Source organism: Cucurbita maxima, unplaced genomic scaffold (assembly GCF_002738345.1).
Source record: "Cucurbita maxima cultivar Rimu unplaced genomic scaffold, Cmax_1.0 Cma_Scf00003, whole genome shotgun sequence".
Classification (NCBI taxonomy): Eukaryota; Viridiplantae; Streptophyta; class Magnoliopsida; order Cucurbitales; family Cucurbitaceae; genus Cucurbita; species Cucurbita maxima.
The window spans coordinates 6,755,177-6,773,346 of NW_019272019.1; the positions used below are offsets into that span (position 1 = coordinate 6,755,177).

Below are 18,170 nucleotides of genomic sequence, written 5' to 3' on the forward strand. Positions count from 1 at the left end.
AAAAAAAAAAAAAAAAAAAAAAAAAAAAAAAAAAAAAAAAAAAAAAAACATATAAATCATAAAGAATCATGGAGGACATTGACATAATCTTCTAGTGACGATAGTTTCATGAAATCCAAAGCAACAGAACTCACAAGAGGCCACCAGCACCTTAACAATAAGTGAGGTTTTATCACAATGGACGTACTTTAATTTCTAGCAACACTGTTTCTTTAGAAATCGGTAACGCGAACCAGTTCGCAAGTCCGCAGTTACCATTTTCATACCTTCTTGCGTTTCCCAGTGACTTTAAAGCTACTGCGATCAGATTTCCCTACATTGAAATCAACAGCTGTGATACCACTACTGTCTTTGAATGCAATATGCGTAGGAGCCAAGCCGATCACACACAAGCTAGAATAAGAAAAACAAGTCAGATAAGTAATTACGATGAGCGGGGAATTGTACTTCGGATCAACTAGAAAGAGAGATTAAAATCGTTACCCGTTGGCGTGGCGGTAAACGTACTGATCGTGGCCTTCCTTCATAAAATCTGGAAATGAGACGACCAATTAGTCAGATTAATTAGAGGGCTTAGGGTTTAGTTAGGGCAATAAAACTCCATTGTGAATTCGAAAAAGACACGGCGACAGTGAACGTGCCAGGAGCGAAATACGAGACGAAATTGGTCTCGACGGCGGAGGGAGGCGCGAAAGGAAGATCCCTAACATCGGGAATCAGAAGTTTACGTAGCTCTTCGTCTAGTTCATCATCTTGGGAAAATTTCGGCAGTGGTTCTGGCGGTTTCTGTGGTTGTTGCTCCTCAAGTGGCGGGGGTTGTGGAGAGTTTAGAACCATCGGGGAGATTATCAGAAGGCACCGGAGGAGGATCGGAAAATTCTAAGTTTCCTACCAAACAAGCCTTGTGGTTGCACTTGGTGGCGGAATTGCAGGCCCGGTATGGCAAATGCGAATGAATCTTCGTCTTCTAAAACCCAAGGGGACCACCTTGATTTATATAGCTACTAGGGCTTTGGGGGGGGAAATTGAATCAAATGAATATTTTAATTAGGCATTTTGAAAAAAACATCAAATATCATTCTATTAGACCATTAATTTACCGGAAACTCCCCTGAAAACAAGAAAAAAATTCTTAAATCAAAGGAAAACAGACTAAATGTATCTAAATTCTAAAACCTGCGAAATTAGATAATAAAAGCAATTGTAAACCAACTCCATTTCAATGGAAATTCTATATACTTGTATGCGCTTACGAATTTGAGAATACAAAAAAGACTTTTTATTATTATTATTATTATTATTATTATTATTATTATTATCTATTGATACTAAATGTCCGCAGGCCAGGATTCAAGGCCGTGCATTCTCTTCTTTTAATATGTGAAAATAGTGAATTATTTTGTCATTAAATCATTGTTTATAAAACTCAATTCGCCCAAAACCACCAAAATTATTGTTTCAAGCGACACATATTAAAAAAAAAACAATAATTTATGGGCACAGAAAACTTATGAGTATAGACATAGTGGGGAGATAAATGAAGAAAGGGTGAGGAGCAAAGAAGAAACAAATATTAGAGAACTGAAAGGAGAGCGTTGAAGGACGCCAGAAGATCCTAAAAACTCAAATAAAAGAATACACTGTCCGACCAAGAAATTTTTAAACAATAAAATACAAACGTCAAGCAGCTCACCTAAATCTACAAGAAAACGAGTCGCCACCCTCACATAGCGGCAGCTCTTCCAAACACTTACTTCCATTCCATCTAATTACGACTCCAAAAGAAAAGGAAAAAGAAGGCCAAATTCCTACTGTTAATATAGTTGTCCTATGCAACCGGCAACTAAAAGAGGCGAAAACCCAAATGATACATCATTCATTACAGGACTCATCCATCATGTTGAATAAAATTAGGATTTTAACCTTTCAGCATCTCTCTCATGCAGCAGCCTGGATCGGTCCTCCATTAGTTCTGAAACCACGTCCCCTTCCACGATACCCGCCCCTTCCACGCCCACGCCCTGAAAATACAAACAAACGCTTCCATGAGCTCAAAACAAGGGCGCGTGGGAGCTGAAATATCAAACTAAACTAAACATTTCATGGCCAGCTCAATACGAAACATGAACCAAAAAAAACCACTAAAACATCAAGGACAAGGAAATTTATTAAGAAAACACCATGGCTAATCAAAGATTAATTTATTAAATAAACAATACTGAAAAAGAAGTAAGAAAATACCACGGCCTTGGGGTGGGAAGTCTTGATTGTATCCTCCATCTTGCTGTAAATCAAATTGAGGTCCATTGTATCCTCCTCTTCCACGGCCACGGAAATTACCACCACCCCTCCCTCGAACCCTTCCTCTTCCATTACCACCCCTATTACGGTCCCAATCTCCATCATCATATTCATTACCCACAAAGCCATTACCTGGGGGTCCTAAAACCAATATCATTATAAAACAAAAACAAATTGTTACGGTTCATACATGCTCTACTTGAAGCAAGAAACTAAATGAACTACAACCAGCCATAAAATGATAAAAGCCATACCCTTCCATGAACAACAACATGATGAAGGGATTAAGAAGAATAAACAAAATCAAACTCTACATACCTCTACCCCTAGACCTTCCTCTGCCACTACGGCCCCGACCTCTGCCGCGTCCTGGACCCTGATCATGAGGAGAGCCTTCTGCAGTATGCAATCACAATAGGTTGTCCACTTCCCAATGCAAAAAGTTTAACAATAAATAAAAAGGTATGATAGGACAGGTCTTACCTCCCTCGTAGTCATACTCTACAAATGTTTTCACCAGCTCAGCAGGAAGTGGAGGCTGATACCTGAAGCAACAGTAATGCGTGAGACAAATGTTCATTTTTAGAAGAGCATTTTCACAATTCAGATACGAAGACTAACAAATCTAAAGAGTAAGACCAAAAAAACTTATTAAATCATTACTAAAATTATTCAATACACGGATCCTAAATATGCAAAACCCTGAATATCTGAACATTTTTAACAACTGAATCTGAGAGAGCAGATGAACTTAAGGTTTTGTTTAAATAACGTGAGAAGATCTTCATGCAAATTCAACAGTCTCATATCATCGAACATAATTTATTTTCATTTATTTTTTAAAAAGCACCTTTGAGAGATATTAAAATCGAGTAAGGACTCACCCCACAGAGGATGTATTTAATTCCTTCTTCGAAAGGGTAATCACAATCATCGATACATGCCTTGTTGTTTCCAATCTGTAACAACAATCAAATTACTCTGTGAATCCAAAGCCCAACACTAGAGGAATTTTTTCTACATGTTCAAAGACTCATGCGTCAAAATAATGAATATGGTAATATAAAGTAAAAGGGTAGATTAAATAATCCTTGCATGACATATTGATTAAAATACTCTTACGGAAGAAGGCCTTCCTCCAAGGGCTCCCATGTATCAGTGATGTCTGTGGAGCCAATTGAGGTATTCTGATGAAGACCTACAATTCGCCTCTGCATTTACCAACGACATATTGTCAAGCCCAATCTCAAAAGTAATCAAGTGGTTGAGCATCGGCACATGAACTATTATAGCAAACCTTGATTAATTCCACAATTGTCACAGTCTTGTTTATAGCCCTTCCCATAGCCTTGAAAACAATTTCATTAGATCCTTTTTCCTGCATAAAGTTTCAAAAAGGGTAAACAAAGGTTTCAACTAATTGACAAATTAATGAAAATGTAATCATCAAATAAGTGTAATACACATAAAATAATACCGTACATTGTCCTCTAAAACATAGAGTAACTAGGATAAAAAAATGTAAAATAAGGGATTTTGAGGCACATATTTTCATCACTACATGTACCTTCCCTGATTCATAAACACTTAACTTTCATGAGGACACATAAAGGTGTAAGTCATGTGCTCATTCTCTCTTCAAGAGTCAATTTCGTATGTCGTACAAATCCAACAAGAATTAGCAATTTATCCTTTTTTACTATTACCAAAACATAGAAAAACACTTGAGCAGCAATGAAGATCATAAACCTTATTTGAGAAAGGGAGAATTGACGGGCATGACAACTATGCACTTGGGTATAATAATAATGTTTCGTAATACATAGCTTTCCAGCCATTAGCGTCCGTGACTTCTTTTCTTTAAATATATATATTTATATATGGCTTACACCTCATTCTTCAAGAGAAAATGCCTGAGGCTGCCTTAATTTTTTGAAGCATGCATGACCTAAATGCCTATGAAAACCCGCTACGATGAAGCATATAAAAATATAACCGATATCAAGATTCATTGAAACTCAGAATTTAACATTTTAAGATAGTAACCACCAAGAGCCATACATTAAGTGAAAGGACTTCAAATTTTGATAAAACTAATAGCCAGATCATATGTTTGAAGAGCATAGGGGAGCATATACTACAGCATGAAAGAAATTTTTCTCACCACAATACAATGAAAAAAAAAAATCCCAACGTACTCAGATTATTGCACATAACACAGCGAAAATAAGTTAACAATTTCTTTGTGCCGAACAGCTGGATGTAGCCAACCCAATTACTTATAATAGCACTCTGAATACCAAACAAAACTCACAATTTGTAAATTCCATAGAGAGACTGCGTTTTACACCAACGGATTCACAGTACGCATTAAGAGTTTTAAAAAGATTATTTACCCCAGAAAAAAAAGGTCAAACTTATGAAAAGCATCTGAAAAGAGAAACCTGAAGTAGGGTCATGGCATATGTGATATAGTTGCGCATCCGTCCTTGGCTTGTAATCCGAATTTCATTCTCGTCAATTGGAGTCTCGGCCCTTGGCTTCTCAACTCTGTGGTACCGATCCATCTGCACAGCCAAAGCAATAATCCGATTAGACAGATGCTTAAACAAAATCAGTAACCCCCCGCCCCAAGCACACAAAACGCACACAGACATGGAGACGGAGCTGCATCGAAACATCCTAATCAATTACTGCAAAGTATGAAAAGGCTACGAACCAGAACAAGAAGAGTAAAATACAGAACGCGAAAGAAAAAGGGCGAAGTGCGAGGAAAGTAATCTCCAAAAACAAGAAACAGGAAGCATACTTGAAGTTATCAGGTTCGATCTCAGGACTTACAGCGATTGAAAATAGGATAAAATACGCTCCACAATAGAGAGCCCTCTTCAACGGCTTGTTTCTTCTGTTACGCCCTAAATCGCCAGCACTGGTGTTTCACCCTTTATATAGTAGCCGCACTATTGCGAAAACTACCCTAACTGACTCCTTGCAGCCGGTCCAAATAAGGTTTCCTCGCTGTTTTTTCTTTTCTAATATTCTTTTTTTTTTTTTACTTTAATTTCGTATTTATAGACTTTTTTAATTTTTAAAATATCTCTATCAATTTGAGGTTCATATATTTTTTTTTAATCTAATAAATATCTAAATTTTAAATTTAGATTTCTTGTATCTTGATTTTTTAAAAAAATATTAACTGATCTATTAAATAGAAAATTACGTTCCCCAAATGCCCCTTTAATTTCATATAATTTACGATTCGTACCCATTGCCCGCTGTGCAAATCGCGGTATGAATTTGTTCTCATCTTTACTCGTTTTGTATTTTTAAAAATCGTTCTTAGAGGTCCAAAAGGCCTATTGCGGGCCTATGTTCATCAAGGCCCATATCGAACCTATGGTCTTAAAGGCCCAACGTGATGTCGTGGACTGGGATTGGGCCACCAGTCCATCTTCGGGAGAGTTGAGCATTTAAATAATCAGGATTTTATTTTTGTCGTGCCTATCCCTGGTTACCAATCAAAATTATTCGAATAACAACATGATTTATATGGGCCCCACAGTTAAAATCTATGAATTTGGCGATTATGCCCTTTTCAATAGAAAATTACTTGACCAATTTGAATATGATAAACTATTTCGACAATATATGACATGATTATGATAATTATTAAGGGTCCCATTTATGTCGTAGATTTCGAGCGAGACGCCACGTGCAAGGCAGCGAGAGGGACACGAAGATGAAAGCCAGCTGGATGGCAGGTCGCGAAGTTCAATCAGGGTAGCTTTTGGTGTGTGCAAAAAGCGAGAGGGAGTTGGGGGTGTGGGGCCCATCAGCTTTCGGTTGCTCTGCTTCTACACGGCATTTGCTGTGGACACGTGTCTTTGGGTATGGGATTATTTTTCGTTCATAGCCCTTTGTGGTGGGTCCCGCTGGATTCGCAAGCATTGTTGTTGCTGCTTGGGCGACCCCTTCCATTAATGTACGGCCCCTTTCCCTTCCCGCCTTTAACACGTGTATTACTTATAAAGGAATTATTCTATCCTTTTAATCATTTCAAGCAATCTATTTTTTTAGAGTTTATCTATTTGAATCAAATGTGGTTCCATTTCTCTTTTCCCCCCCTTTTTTTTTCTATTTAATCGATAAATATAATTGACATAAACTATGCATTAAATATAGTAAAGTAAAAAACTCCAATCATGTTTGAATTTTATTATATAAAAAAAACACCATCGCAATTCCTTTTCATTTTCCAATTTTACTTTCAAAATTTTAGAGAAACTTACCACTCTTGCAAGAAATATTTTATTATTGTCGGTATAATCTTACCATCTTCTCCTTTGGAGTCCAACATCGTCCACCGCTAATAGATTATTTTTTTGATTTTCCCTTTTAGAATCTCACAATCCACTCTTTGGAGCCCGACGTCCTCTTTAGCACACCACCCAATGACAAGCTCTAAAATCATTTGTACTTCCTCAAACTCATCACTAATAAATATTATCATTTTCGAGTTTTCCCTTCTATACTTTTTTTCAAAGTTTTAAAAATGCGTCTGTTATGAAAAAGTTTATATAATCTCACAATCCACCTCTCTCGGGATCAGCATCCTTGCTGGCACACCGCCCTGTGACGCGCTTTGATACTATTTGTAATGTCTCAAGGCAACCACTAATGAATATTGTCATTTTTTGTTTTCCCTTCTACACTTTCTCTCACGATTTTAAAACAAATATATTAGGGAGAAGTTTCCAGAATGTTTGGTTTACTTTTGAACGAGGGAATCTTACAATCTACCCCCTTTGAAATAAATCCACTACTAGAGGTTATTTTTTGAATTTTCTCCCAATATTTTAGAACATAAGTCTTGGGTTGTAAAAAATATTTTCATTTTCCTCTCCAACCAACGTAAAGTCGGATGGTATTGGGAAATTAATAGCAAGGTTCACTATAGCAAGATCCCGTCTCCTTTTTGTCGCATACCAGGGCCCCTCTGGAATTTAGAAAATATAAATAATCTAATTCAGTTTCTATATTTATACTTTTCACATTATATAATTACCTCCTCTCCTATTTTTTATTTATTATTTATTATTTATTTTGTGTCTTCTATGAGTCGGCCAGTCGACGTCAGACCCCATTTCAAGACATAGTGGAATTTGTTTCCGAAAGTTATTTTATAGTTTTCGAATATATAAATATCATTATGGTACAAGGTTTAGTTCTAAAATTTTATTCAAATCATTTTCATTTAATTTCAAACTCACCAGCAATAATCTTCAAATTTCTAATATACTATTTTTTGAGTTTGTCGAGTATTAATTTAATTTATATTCTATTAAAATAAGATACATATAGTTAGAAAAAGGAATGTATTTATTTTATTAAAAAATTAAAATAAATAAATATATTGACATGATATTTATAATTAATTTATAAAATATAAAAAAATATATTATCATCAATATACATAGACATAAACCATTGTTGAATTTTAATTTTTTTTTTAAATATTTAAGGATACTAATTTTAATTTTAAAAGTTTATAAGTATTCTCTAATGGTTTATTTCAAATAAATGATTTACGTTCAAAATTAATTATAAGATTTTTTTTTAATTTTTAATATTTTACCACATTTGAAAGTTTAAAAACAAAAAATAGTTTCTCCAAAGCCCAAACATGTCTATGGCCAAATGGAGTTTGCTGTACCGTTGGATGAAAAGAACATCGAGATCTGATATTCCGTCATCCCACCACCACTCCTCACCTCGTACGTAAATCCCCAACATTTCCCTCTCACCCAAAAAAAAAGAGGAAAAAAAAAGTCAAAAAGAAAATTAAAAGACAGGGAGAGGAAGGGACAGGTGGCTCCTTAGTTTGTTTTGCTCTCACTATAACAATTCCAAGTCTTTAATGACTACACGGACCTCACCCATTTCCACATCGCCGGGCTATATTCCTCTGTTTCTCCAACATCAATCTTCAGTGCACCCGCGTTCGAGAACCGCACACTTGGTACTTTTCCTCTGCGTGGTCCAATCCCCGAAATGAACGGCGTAGATTTGAGTTGTATTTTATGGGAAGAGCAGAGGATGGGGATCTCGTGAGTGCTACGTGTTGGAAAGTTGATGCTTGATGTGGAGTAGCGAAGGGCGCAATGATGTAGAAACAAATGGTTGAGGAAGGAATATAAGAATGGAGTGGTCAAGCGGCTGTAGGAGCTTGGTGGCGGTGGCCGGAATTCGTTTCAGAGAGAACGGAAGCAGTTCTTCTTCAGGTGAACGGAAATGAAGGATGGAAATCGAGCTCTGACGAACGGCGGCTCTTACGGATCTTCCAGATTCTCCTCTCTTTTGGCTTCTGGAGATCGTGACTATCTCGTCTCCTCCACCGGAGCTCAGGTTCCATTCAAATATATTGCTATTATTTTTTAAATTTATTCATAGCCTCTGGAAGTATTGGGAAAAGCATGAAGTAGCAGCTGAATATCTAGCGAAGGGTGAGACACAAAATGAACTGGGACCGTTTTCGTATTTAGTTTTAGCGTTGTTTAAGGAATGATTCAACTTGGATCTGGTTGTGTTGAAAAAACAACAGTAACTTACTCAGTTTTTTTTTTTTTTCCCTATTATTTTCTTCCAAGGTAGAGCGAACAGTGAGAAATCAACGTCCGTACCGTTTTTTTTAGTTGGAGAAGACTATTGACGACAGATTTATAAAAAATGGTCGATGTTTTTCCATGGGAGTAATCGGGAAAAACTGAAGGAAGATGGGGTTGGTTGCGTAGAAGCCGGAGACAAACCCTCGAGGGATTTGAGGTTTGGATTAAGAGGGGGGGAAGTACGAGGTTGCGTTTCAATCTCAATGAGCGATATTCTCGGATTTGAAACCCAAAACGCCATTGGAGTTCTCGATTCCAAACGACTAAAAAGCGTACATAAAATCATACAAAAACAGACCCAAATAGTAATATTTCGAGGTCAATCCGACAGCGGCCAGGAACAACTGTGAGTAGTAGCTGATAATCTGTGACCGTGGTAGGAAAATTGCACGAGCCTGTATGTCGTGGGTCGGTCGGTCACTCGATTGTGTTTGTCGGCTCGAGTGTCATTGTTTTGGGTGGTATTGTTCGGTGCTCATTTGGATCGAGCTGCACGTGGCAAATTCGCGGTCCAATTTTCGCAAGGCAGCGATGGAGCGAATATGATGCCCCTTTTGTGACACTCATAAACTGAAGGGACAATTGTCATCCCATTATAGATCCAGAAGGAAATTTCTCAAAATGTAATTAAATTGAGAAATTATTCTAGAGGCGCAAAATAATTGTGATTTATTATTCAACAAAAATCATGAAATTTGCATACGTGGAGGCTACAATTTAATAATTTTCTCCTATTTTTGAATCTGCATTACGTGTAATCTTTGGTACCACATCGCTTTCACACACACTTATTTCCATTTCCAATTCCTATAAGATTCGCTACTTGCCGGCGGCGATTCTAATTCCGGCGTCTGCTTTTGTTGCTGCAGGTCAAAGTGTCGAATCTCGACGGTAAGGTCCTGGGCCTTTACTTCTCTGCCAACTGGTACCCGCCATGCCGGAGCTTCAACAAGATTCTGGTCCGAACTTACGAGGAGCTCCAAGGAAATGGGTCGAATTTTGAAGTGGTTTATGTGTCCTCCGACGAGGATTCCGACGCCTTCAATGAGTACTGTGCGAGTATGCCGTGGCCGGCGATTCCATTCTCCGACTTGGAAACCAAAATTGCTTTGAACAGGAAATTCGAGATTGAAGGCATTCCGTGTCTGATTATATTGCAGCCGCGTGAAAATAAAGATGAAACGGCGACGTTGCATGAAGGAGTGGAGGTTGTTTACCGATATGGGGTCGATGCATTTCCCTTTACGAAGGAGAGATTGGAGCAGCTGAAGGATGAGGATAGAGAAAAGGAAGAGAATCAGACATTATCTACTTTGCTGACAAATGGCAACAGAGATTATCTTTTGAGTTATCCTATCCCGAAACAGGTCAGTTTGAACCCTCTCGAATCTAATGCAAATAGATGATACAATTTAGTCAGTGATTCGATTGATGATAAAGAAAGAGAATTCTTGGTCACTTTTATAATCATCTCCCTCATGGTTATTAAGAGTAACTAATTGGTCTATGGACATGTTTGAGATGGTCTATCATGTTTGAGAGAAATTTCAAAACATGTCTTAATTATTTAAAGTCAATTCAAAATATATGTTTGATTTACCATTTTAAATGATTGATTGTAGATATGTTTCAAAATGATTCTCTCTCCAAACATGTCTAGTTTGCCGACAAGGTCTTGAAAATGGTAAGATTTTCCTTGAATAGATATCAAAAGGAGACCTTGAGGGAATTTTTTTTTTTTATTTTTTATTACGGTATAGATTTTCTTTTTCAAGTTACCCACTTATCATAATGACTACCTAATGGTAAACCCACAGCCACTCAAATTTGTCATCAATGTTCTATGGATATGTCTTGAGGACTGTACACGTGGATCCCAACCTTTGATAATTTTGGACAATTGCTGTCTGTTGATGTCGGTCTCTCTGGCCCGATGGACCCCGACACTCACCAATTCCTTCTGTAAGCTCAAACATTGTCCTTCATTCTGATGCTCTCTCTCTCTCTCTCTCTCGTTATGTCTTGTGATTGATGGGATCCCTTTCTTCAGCTCTCACTGCTTTTACGATTCAATTGAAGATTTGATATTTGACCATCTATCTTCTTTATTCCATCTCCTCTTTGTCAATTGAGTTGCTCTTACTTAGATTTTGAGTCTGAGTACCCTACTCTTAAAAGACTGTTGCTTTTGCACCATATTTCTGATCATTCCCACTTTGGTCGGGAGGGGAATAAAATATTCCTTTAGAAAAATCTCCCTAATATATGCATTATAAAACAATGAGACTCACGGCGATACATAAAGAGCCAAATCAGACAATATTGACTAGCAGTGAGTTTGGGTTGTTACATAATGGTATCATAGTCAAACACTGGGAGGTGTGCTAGTGAGTACGTTAGGCCCTCAAGAGGAGTGGATTGGAGATCCCACTTCATTTAGAGAGGGGAACGAAACATTCCTTATAGGGATGTGGAAACCTCTCCCTGCGATACGTAACGGGCCAAAGCGGATAATATTTATTAGCAGTGAATTTGAGCGGTTGTGTTCACACTTTCTTTTCGATCTCTATGAAAAATTTCATCTTTGTCAATTGGTGGATGAATTCAATGCTAGAGTTGAAAGTTTTGTTATTGATGGTTAATTTTAGCTTCACATGATACATAGAAGTTGGATTTGACTCTACTAATGAATGAAAGTAACAAATTTTGTGAGTGGAGGGGCCCCATAATTTCGTGGGGATATTGTAAATATTCTAGACATTCCTTGTCATTGTAGCCTGTAGATGGATCTTGACTTCGGAAATTCTAAGGTTTCAGCTCGAGCAGAAGAAGTGATCCACGGTGGAAGAAGAAGTTTTTTTGGTTTTGGACATTTCACTGAATGCTGTAATTGTGTAGCTTTAATTGGATGTTGATTGTGCAGGTCCCTGTTGTTTCATTAGTAGGCAAGACCGTGGGGCTCTACTTCTCAGCGAAATGGTGTCTTCCCGGTATGTTCACGCCCAAGCTGATTGCTATCTACGACCAGATAAAGCAAATGGTAGCAACGAAAGAAAATGAAGATTTCGAGATTGTTTTTGTGTCGAGTGATCGAGATGAGGACTCCTTCAATTCTTACTTCGGTTCGATGCCGTGGCTAGCATTGCCATTTGGAGACCCAATGATTAAAAACCTTGCCAAACATTTTGACGTGCAAGGCATCCCTTGTTTGATAATCTTAGGTCCAAATGGCAAGACAGTCACCAAACAAGGTAGAAACCTAATAAACTTGTACAGGGAAAATGCTTATCCATTCACCGAAGCTAAATTGGAGGAGCTGGTGAAAGAAAAGGAGGAAGAGGCGAAAAAACTCCCGACGTCGGTGCGCCATGTTGGACATAGACACGAGCTGAATTTGGTGTCTGAAGGAAATGGGGGAGGACCGTTCATATGCTGCGAGTGTGACGAGCAGGGTTGTGGATGGGCTTATCAGTGCCTGGATTGTGGATTCGAGGTGCATACAAAGTGCGTCGAGACGAGCAACCATGACTCTCCCTTCAATGGGAGGTGATGCCGATGAAGGTGTGACATCTTGCTCTTTTTAAACCAAATTGAGATTAAATTGCTTTGTTATTTTAGCTCTTTATTTCCTTTTCAACTTCCTAATTTTTATGGACAATCTGCAGCTTGAAAACAATTTGATATGTAAATTATTTTAGCCAGGGATTTACTAATTTCCATTTTCTAATGATTATGGATTTGTCATAATGCCTTGATGATGGGTATATATAAGTTGTGAGATAAGTAAGGCTCTGCAACTCGTTTTAATCAATAGCAACTTGTTATGTTTGGTCGATATTTTTCGACTTAGAAGCAAGAACCGAAGCCGTCTTGCCTTGGCTATCTCGAGAACTTCTCAACTTAGCCTGTCCACATTTCTTGAAATTCTTTAGCATTCTCGTACAATTGTAGTGGACATCAATATTTTAAATAAATTTGATTAAATAAATTTGATTATATGTGCATTATTCAACTAGACAAATATGCTCCTAATAACTAACTATCCGACATAAATTTTGAATTTGTTAGCTTCATAATAATTAATGGTATAAATTCGAGATATTTTTATGGCAGTAGAAAAAGTGCATCATATTATGGTATGGTATTCGAGAACTCGAATATGCTAACGGTCTCGGTAACTATTTAGTTACATCTCATTCTCATCTTTTAAACCAATTTAGTTATTTTAATACGGTTAAACATGTGAATTTAAGGTATTAATTACCGAATAAAGTTCTCACCTAAATAATAATCATAGTAACAATAATTGGTAACAATAACGAAATAAAAAGAAGATTGTATAATAAATTGGAGGGTAAAATAATCGAGAAGGTAGAGCGAGAAGTGACCCAAATTCTGATTCCGAACAATATGATACAGAGAGAGCTTGGAAGAAGCAAGGGAAGGTTGGTGAATTTGGGTTCCATTATCTTTTCAAGAAACAAATCGCTTTCTATGTGTTTTCTCTGATTTTCCGGAAACAACAAAAAAGTGGAAGAGAATGATGCTGAAGAACAAACCAAAGGCCAAAGCAAAGCACCGAATAAAGTGCACCAAAACACTTCATAATCGTCTTCCTCCCTTTGCATCTCCATTCACAAAGGTCGAAGAAGAAGGTTTCTGCATTTCTTTCTCCTTTCCGCCATGGGCCTCTGTTTCACCAGAACCCGCGACGTTCCCATCGACTCCTTCACCTATGGCTCAGACACACCCCCTCAATCTCAATACCCGCCAAAGCCACCGCCGAAGCCGCCATCGATTCCATCTTACAAGTCCGTTCCGCCGTCGCAGATTGGCCCAATCACCGGCCGCCCCTACGTCAACATAACCACAATCTACGAACTCCACAAGGAGCTTGGTCGAGGCCAGTTCGGGATTACTTATCTCTGCACCGAGAGGTCCACCGGTCGGAAATACGCTTGCAAGACGATTTCCAGGGGGAAAATGGTGAAACAGAAGGATATCGACGATGTGAGAAGGGAAATTTTGATTCTACAGCATTTGACTGGCCAACCGAACATCGTGGAGTTTAAGGGCGCATATGAGGATAAGAGGAATTTGCATCTGGTTATGGAGCTGTGTTCCGGCGGAGAGCTTTTCGATCGGATTATCAAGAAGAAGAGTTACTCGGAGAGAGAAGCGGCGTCGATTTGTAAGCAGATTTTGAATGTAGTTCACGCGTGCCATTTTATGGGGGTTATGCATAGAGACTTGAAGCCTGAGAACTTCCTGATGGTCAGTGAAGACGACGATTCGCCGATTAAGGCCACCGATTTTGGACTCTCCGTTTTCATCGAAGAAGGTCGGTTAGCTTCCAATTCTCTTTTTAACCTCCATGCATTTCCTTGCATCGCTTAACTGAAAATTTTGTAGCCTTGAAATTGTATGGAATTTAGTTTAGAAATGAAACACTGTGTATGTCCAGTATGAACTTGAATCGAGAGCTCTCTTAAGGTAATGGAGGTCTTTTTGAATTAAAAATGGTATTCGAATTAGAATTTCTGTTTTGAGCCAACGTCAACAAGTCACTCTTGACCAAGTCGACGAAGAGAAAGTCCAATCAATCAAATCAACTATTGCGAAGAACTTCTTTTATTAGGTCTGTGTTTGGGCTGATGGGTATTGGGATTCTCAGGCTTGTTTAACAGTTTGTGTTGGAATGAAAATGATTTGTCAGGCAAAGTATACAGAGAAATAGTTGGAAGTGCATATTACATTGCCCCTGAGGTTTTACGGCGGAATTACGGGAAGGAGATCGATATATGGAGTGCTGGAGTTATTCTTTACATTCTCTTGTGTGGGGAGCCTCCCTTTTGGGGACGTAAGTTCAATACTTCACTTCTTTAACATAACCCTACTCCCATGCTTCAAATTCATAATCATTTAATTTTTTAGGTATAACATTTAAATTCTTATCCAAATTTTGTTTAGTGATGGTACAACTAGCCTTCATGTCTTTGTGCCTGCCTGACTTGATTTTGATGTTCCAATTCCGTCAGAGACCGAAGACGAGATAGTGAAAGCAGTTCTGAAAGGCAACCTAAAAATGGAAGACCCTCCATGGCCTTCCATATCCTCTTCTTCCAAGGATCTTGTCTCTAAAATGCTGACAAGGGACCCAAGAAAGCGGATCACCGCTGCCGAAGCGCTTGGTAAGTACCACTTTTTTTCCCTAGTTCAAAAAGATCTTGATTGCTTCTTGGAATAGCCCAATGTTCTCATTCTAAGTCTCCCATTAATGAATCAGAACATCCTTGGTTGAAGATCGAGGGTGAGGCCTCTAGCAAGCCCATAGATAGCGCGGTGCTCATTAGGATGAAGCAGTTCAGAGCAATGAACAAGTTTAAACAACTTGCTCTTAAGGTACTTCACATAATTTACATCTACATTTACCCCCATTTTTTTTTCCCCTTACTATGTAGAAATGAGTGAATTTCAGTGCATTGATCTAAAAATATGCTGAATGTTGTTGGTAGGTAATGGCACAAAACCTTTCAGAAGAAGAGTTAAAGGGTCTGAAACAAATGTTTAAGAACATAGACACTGATAGAAGTGGTACCATCACATTTGATGAGCTGAAAACAGGTTTATCCAGGCTCGGTTCAAGGCTTTCGGAACACGAAATAAAGCAACTAATGGATGCAGTAAGAACCACAAATCCCTCTTTTCCACTTTTTACTTTCTCAGCTGGTTGAGTATGTTCATGCATGGCCTTTTAGCTTATACATGAAAAACTTAAACCTCTACTTTGGTCAGGCTGATGTCGACAAAAATGGGACGATCGATTATGGTGAGTTTATTACTGCAACGATGCATCGACATAGGCTCGATAAAGAAGAAAACATATACAATGCTTTCCGGTTCTTTGACAGAGATGGAAGCGGGTTCGTAATGCAGTATTCATAACCTCTTGCATTGGAAAGCTGTTTGATTGATAAAATGCTACTTATACTTTGCTGCTGAATTTTCAGATTTATCACAAGAGATGAGCTCAGACAGGCCATGACTCAGTATGGCATGGGAGATGAAGATACCATTGATGAAATTATTAACGATGTCGATATCGATGGAGTACTAATCTTTCCTTTGTTTTTTACACATGAATTTTCTTCATCTCTGATAGATTAGCAACTTGAAAATTTTTTACCCTTTTTTTCTTTTTTAATGCTTTCAGGATGGAAAAATCAATTATGACGAGTTTGTGAACATGATTACAAAAGGGACAGTGGAAGCAAAGATGAACTAGATTACAGTTTACAGCTTGTAAAAAGGAAAAACAAAAGTAAGTTTGCTGTGTAAAGATACGAGATTGATGGATGCAATAAGAAATTGTTACAATACAAAATAATGTCCGTCTTACTATAAGAACTTTTCTGCTCATCAGTGCATGATCCTGTATGATAATATTCTTCCTCTGGTCTCTCTTTATTTATTGTTTTTTTAGTTCAAATCGTCATCAAGAACAAGAACAAGAACAAACATCGTCGTCAAGAACAAGAATAAGAACAAACTATTTTTACTTTGGAGAGGATTTGCCTCTCAGCCCCTATAGAATAAGTGGCTTCTTTTACGTTCAAAGACGTATTTGCATTCGCAAAAGCTCCAGGACAGGAAGGTTATAGTCGTTTTCCCCACATTTAATGTCACAGGTCTCTGTATGTACAGACAGTGTCATCTCAGTTGCTTAATTTGATGGAAAATTATGATAAGATCATAACATTAACCAAATATTGGACTTCACTTTCAAGTTTCAATATCATACAAAAGTAGGAGAAATTTAAACGACCCTTCATCCCAATACCTACAGTTACTGATTGAGGAAGATGATGATGAAAAACTTTTAACTTGAAAACTCTCTTTATGAATGGCCCTGCATATCCAACATCTCATCTAAACGCTTTAATCTCTCCCTTCCTTCACTGAGCAGAAATCTAATCTTCTGTCTATCACTGCAGCTCCGGTTGTTTTCCATTTCTTGTCTGATCGTATGCCTCAGTTCTTCTGTTTCAAAGCACACAGTCTCAGAACTTTAAGCACGCAGAACAGGCAATCGACTAAACACGACGCCCAATCCAATTTAAGCTTGGTTCATGCGGAGAAGGCGGGAAAAATTTAAATGCATAAAGAACAATGTAAGATCATAATCAAAAGCTTAACCTCGAGCGTGAACAGGAGCTTTGCGAGTAGTTCTTAAAGCCTGCCTATACAGTTTCAACACTCTCGCCCGGAGAATAAATTCCTGTAAATCAAGGGCGAGAACCATGGCGAGTTCTCCCCCTGTGCAACCTTTTACATTGTTAGTTGTAACGAAAGAATTCGAATGTATTAAACATCTTCCAGCGATCAGAATCCAATGTGGAGGAATTTCTAGAACAAATAAATTGAGAATTCTCGGCGCTGAAGATACAAAGGTTTAGATCGTCCTGAGTTCTTGCAACGCAATCAACAACTATTATCTCAAAAGATTTTAAAGAAATTGATGGAGAATAAAGCCAAATTTTGTTGAATAGCTAATTCAAACAGCAGAGCGCAGAAATCACAGACAGATCGGGATTATGGAATTCATTTCTCAGCAGAACTATATGAAAATAGAAGCTAGAGGAAAACGTAAAATTCTTCTTGAATGTTCGAACTTACCCTAAGAAGCCAAAGGAAGAGGCTAATACAGTTCCTCCACTCCACTCCACTCCACTCCACTGCGGATTAAACTGAAGCGAATTCCATGTCTGATTCAATCGGACGTCTGTCGTTCAGTGCCAAGTTCTCCGTCGAGGCAATGACGGAAGACGACGTTAAGGAGAAGCATCCCCAGAACATTGGGCCTCCTCGAAAAAATATTTCATATTGGGCTTCGGTTTTATGGGCTTCTTTTGAAAAGTATTTGGGCCGAAGCCTGTTCTTCTGTCACGTTGGTGTAAATAAGTTCTCCCGGAGGAAATACTTTTAACTCGGATTAATTTTCTGCTTTTCACCCTTAAATTTAACATATATTTACTATGTTTAAGGAGAAAATTTAATTTAAGTAGATATTAAGAGAGATAAATAATATTAATAACTCAACTAAATATTTCTTGTTTTTTTTTAAATAATTTTAATGGTTTAATTACCAAAATAACAATTTTAAAAATAATTACCCAAAAAAAAAAAAAAAAAAAAAAAATTTAA

General features: G+C 37.8%; 5 protein-coding genes and 1 long non-coding RNA gene across 11 annotated transcripts in view; 3 read left to right on the top strand and 3 right to left on the bottom strand.

Annotated features, from left to right (window-relative positions):
- LOC111476416 (protein Simiate) overlaps window positions 1–999 on the bottom strand; it is a 2,301-nt gene extending 1,302 nt beyond the window's left edge. The window contains exons 1-3 of the mRNA XM_023120062.1: window positions 642–999; window positions 484–532; window positions 267–393 (exon numbers count right to left, since the gene is read on the bottom strand). Of these exons, the coding sequence (XP_022975830.1) occupies window positions 267–393; window positions 484–532; window positions 642–837 (372 nt within the window). The 5' untranslated portion in view covers window positions 838–999. The remainder of the gene's footprint in view (window positions 1–266; window positions 394–483; window positions 533–641) is intronic.
- Window positions 1,000–1,573: 574 nt separating this feature from the next.
- LOC111476415 (ribonuclease P protein subunit p25-like protein) lies at window positions 1,574–5,256 on the bottom strand. 4 transcript variants are annotated; one of them, XM_023120061.1, is made up of 9 exons: window positions 5,021–5,104; window positions 4,746–4,868; window positions 3,599–3,679; window positions 3,424–3,512; window positions 3,186–3,260; window positions 2,785–2,846; window positions 2,620–2,697; window positions 2,242–2,442; window positions 1,574–2,021 (listed from the first exon to the last, which is right to left on the bottom strand). In XM_023120061.1, exons 2-9 carry the CDS (start codon window positions 4,866–4,868, stop codon window positions 1,939–1,941), a joined length of 792 nt encoding a protein of 263 aa, XP_022975829.1. In that variant the 5' UTR covers window positions 5,021–5,104; the 3' UTR covers window positions 1,574–1,938. The 4 variants fall into 4 exon arrangements, with proteins under 4 accessions (XP_022975829.1, XP_022975826.1, XP_022975827.1 ...); XM_023120058.1 differs by lacking the exon at window positions 5,021–5,104 and adding an exon at window positions 4,951–4,989; XM_023120059.1 differs by lacking the exon at window positions 5,021–5,104 and adding an exon at window positions 5,111–5,256 and having other exon boundaries at window positions 1,576–2,021.
- Window positions 5,257–8,412: 3,156 nt separating this feature from the next.
- LOC111476414 (probable nucleoredoxin 2) lies at window positions 8,413–13,583 on the top strand. 2 transcript variants are annotated; one of them, XM_023120057.1, is made up of 4 exons: window positions 8,413–8,706; window positions 9,836–10,333; window positions 11,890–12,527; window positions 13,498–13,583. In XM_023120057.1, exons 1-3 carry the CDS (start codon window positions 8,593–8,595, stop codon window positions 12,514–12,516), a joined length of 1,239 nt encoding a protein of 412 aa, XP_022975825.1. In that variant the 5' UTR covers window positions 8,413–8,592; the 3' UTR covers window positions 12,517–12,527; window positions 13,498–13,583. The 2 variants fall into 2 exon arrangements, with proteins under 2 accessions (XP_022975825.1, XP_022975824.1); XM_023120056.1 differs by lacking the exon at window positions 13,498–13,583 and having other exon boundaries at window positions 8,414–8,706; window positions 11,890–12,803.
- On the top strand, window positions 8,740–9,710 carry LOC111476419. The gene is made up of 2 exons (XR_002717074.1): window positions 8,740–8,804; window positions 8,949–9,710. It is a non-coding gene; the product is annotated as an uncharacterized LOC111476419 (long non-coding RNA).
- Window positions 13,584–13,608: 25 nt separating the features above from the next.
- On the top strand, window positions 13,609–16,418 carry LOC111476413 (calcium-dependent protein kinase 29). The gene is made up of 8 exons (XM_023120055.1): window positions 13,609–14,307; window positions 14,683–14,826; window positions 15,005–15,157; window positions 15,253–15,368; window positions 15,482–15,649; window positions 15,762–15,889; window positions 15,977–16,076; window positions 16,180–16,418. Exons 1-8 carry the CDS (start codon window positions 13,650–13,652, stop codon window positions 16,249–16,251), a joined length of 1,539 nt encoding a protein of 512 aa, XP_022975823.1. The 5' UTR covers window positions 13,609–13,649; the 3' UTR covers window positions 16,252–16,418.
- A 275-nt stretch (window positions 16,419–16,693) lies between these two features.
- On the bottom strand, window positions 16,694–17,794 carry LOC111476418. 2 transcript variants are annotated; one of them, XM_023120064.1, is made up of 3 exons: window positions 17,643–17,794; window positions 17,163–17,282; window positions 16,694–17,006 (listed from the first exon to the last, which is right to left on the bottom strand). In XM_023120064.1, the coding sequence occupies exons 2-3, from the start codon at window positions 17,266–17,268 to the stop codon at window positions 16,864–16,866; spliced, it is 249 nt and encodes an 82-aa protein (XP_022975832.1). In that variant the 5' UTR covers window positions 17,269–17,282; window positions 17,643–17,794; the 3' UTR covers window positions 16,694–16,863. The 2 variants fall into 2 exon arrangements, with proteins under 2 accessions (XP_022975832.1, XP_022975831.1); XM_023120063.1 differs by having other exon boundaries at window positions 17,163–17,291; window positions 17,643–17,792.
- Window positions 17,795–18,170: the final 376 nt, after the last annotated feature.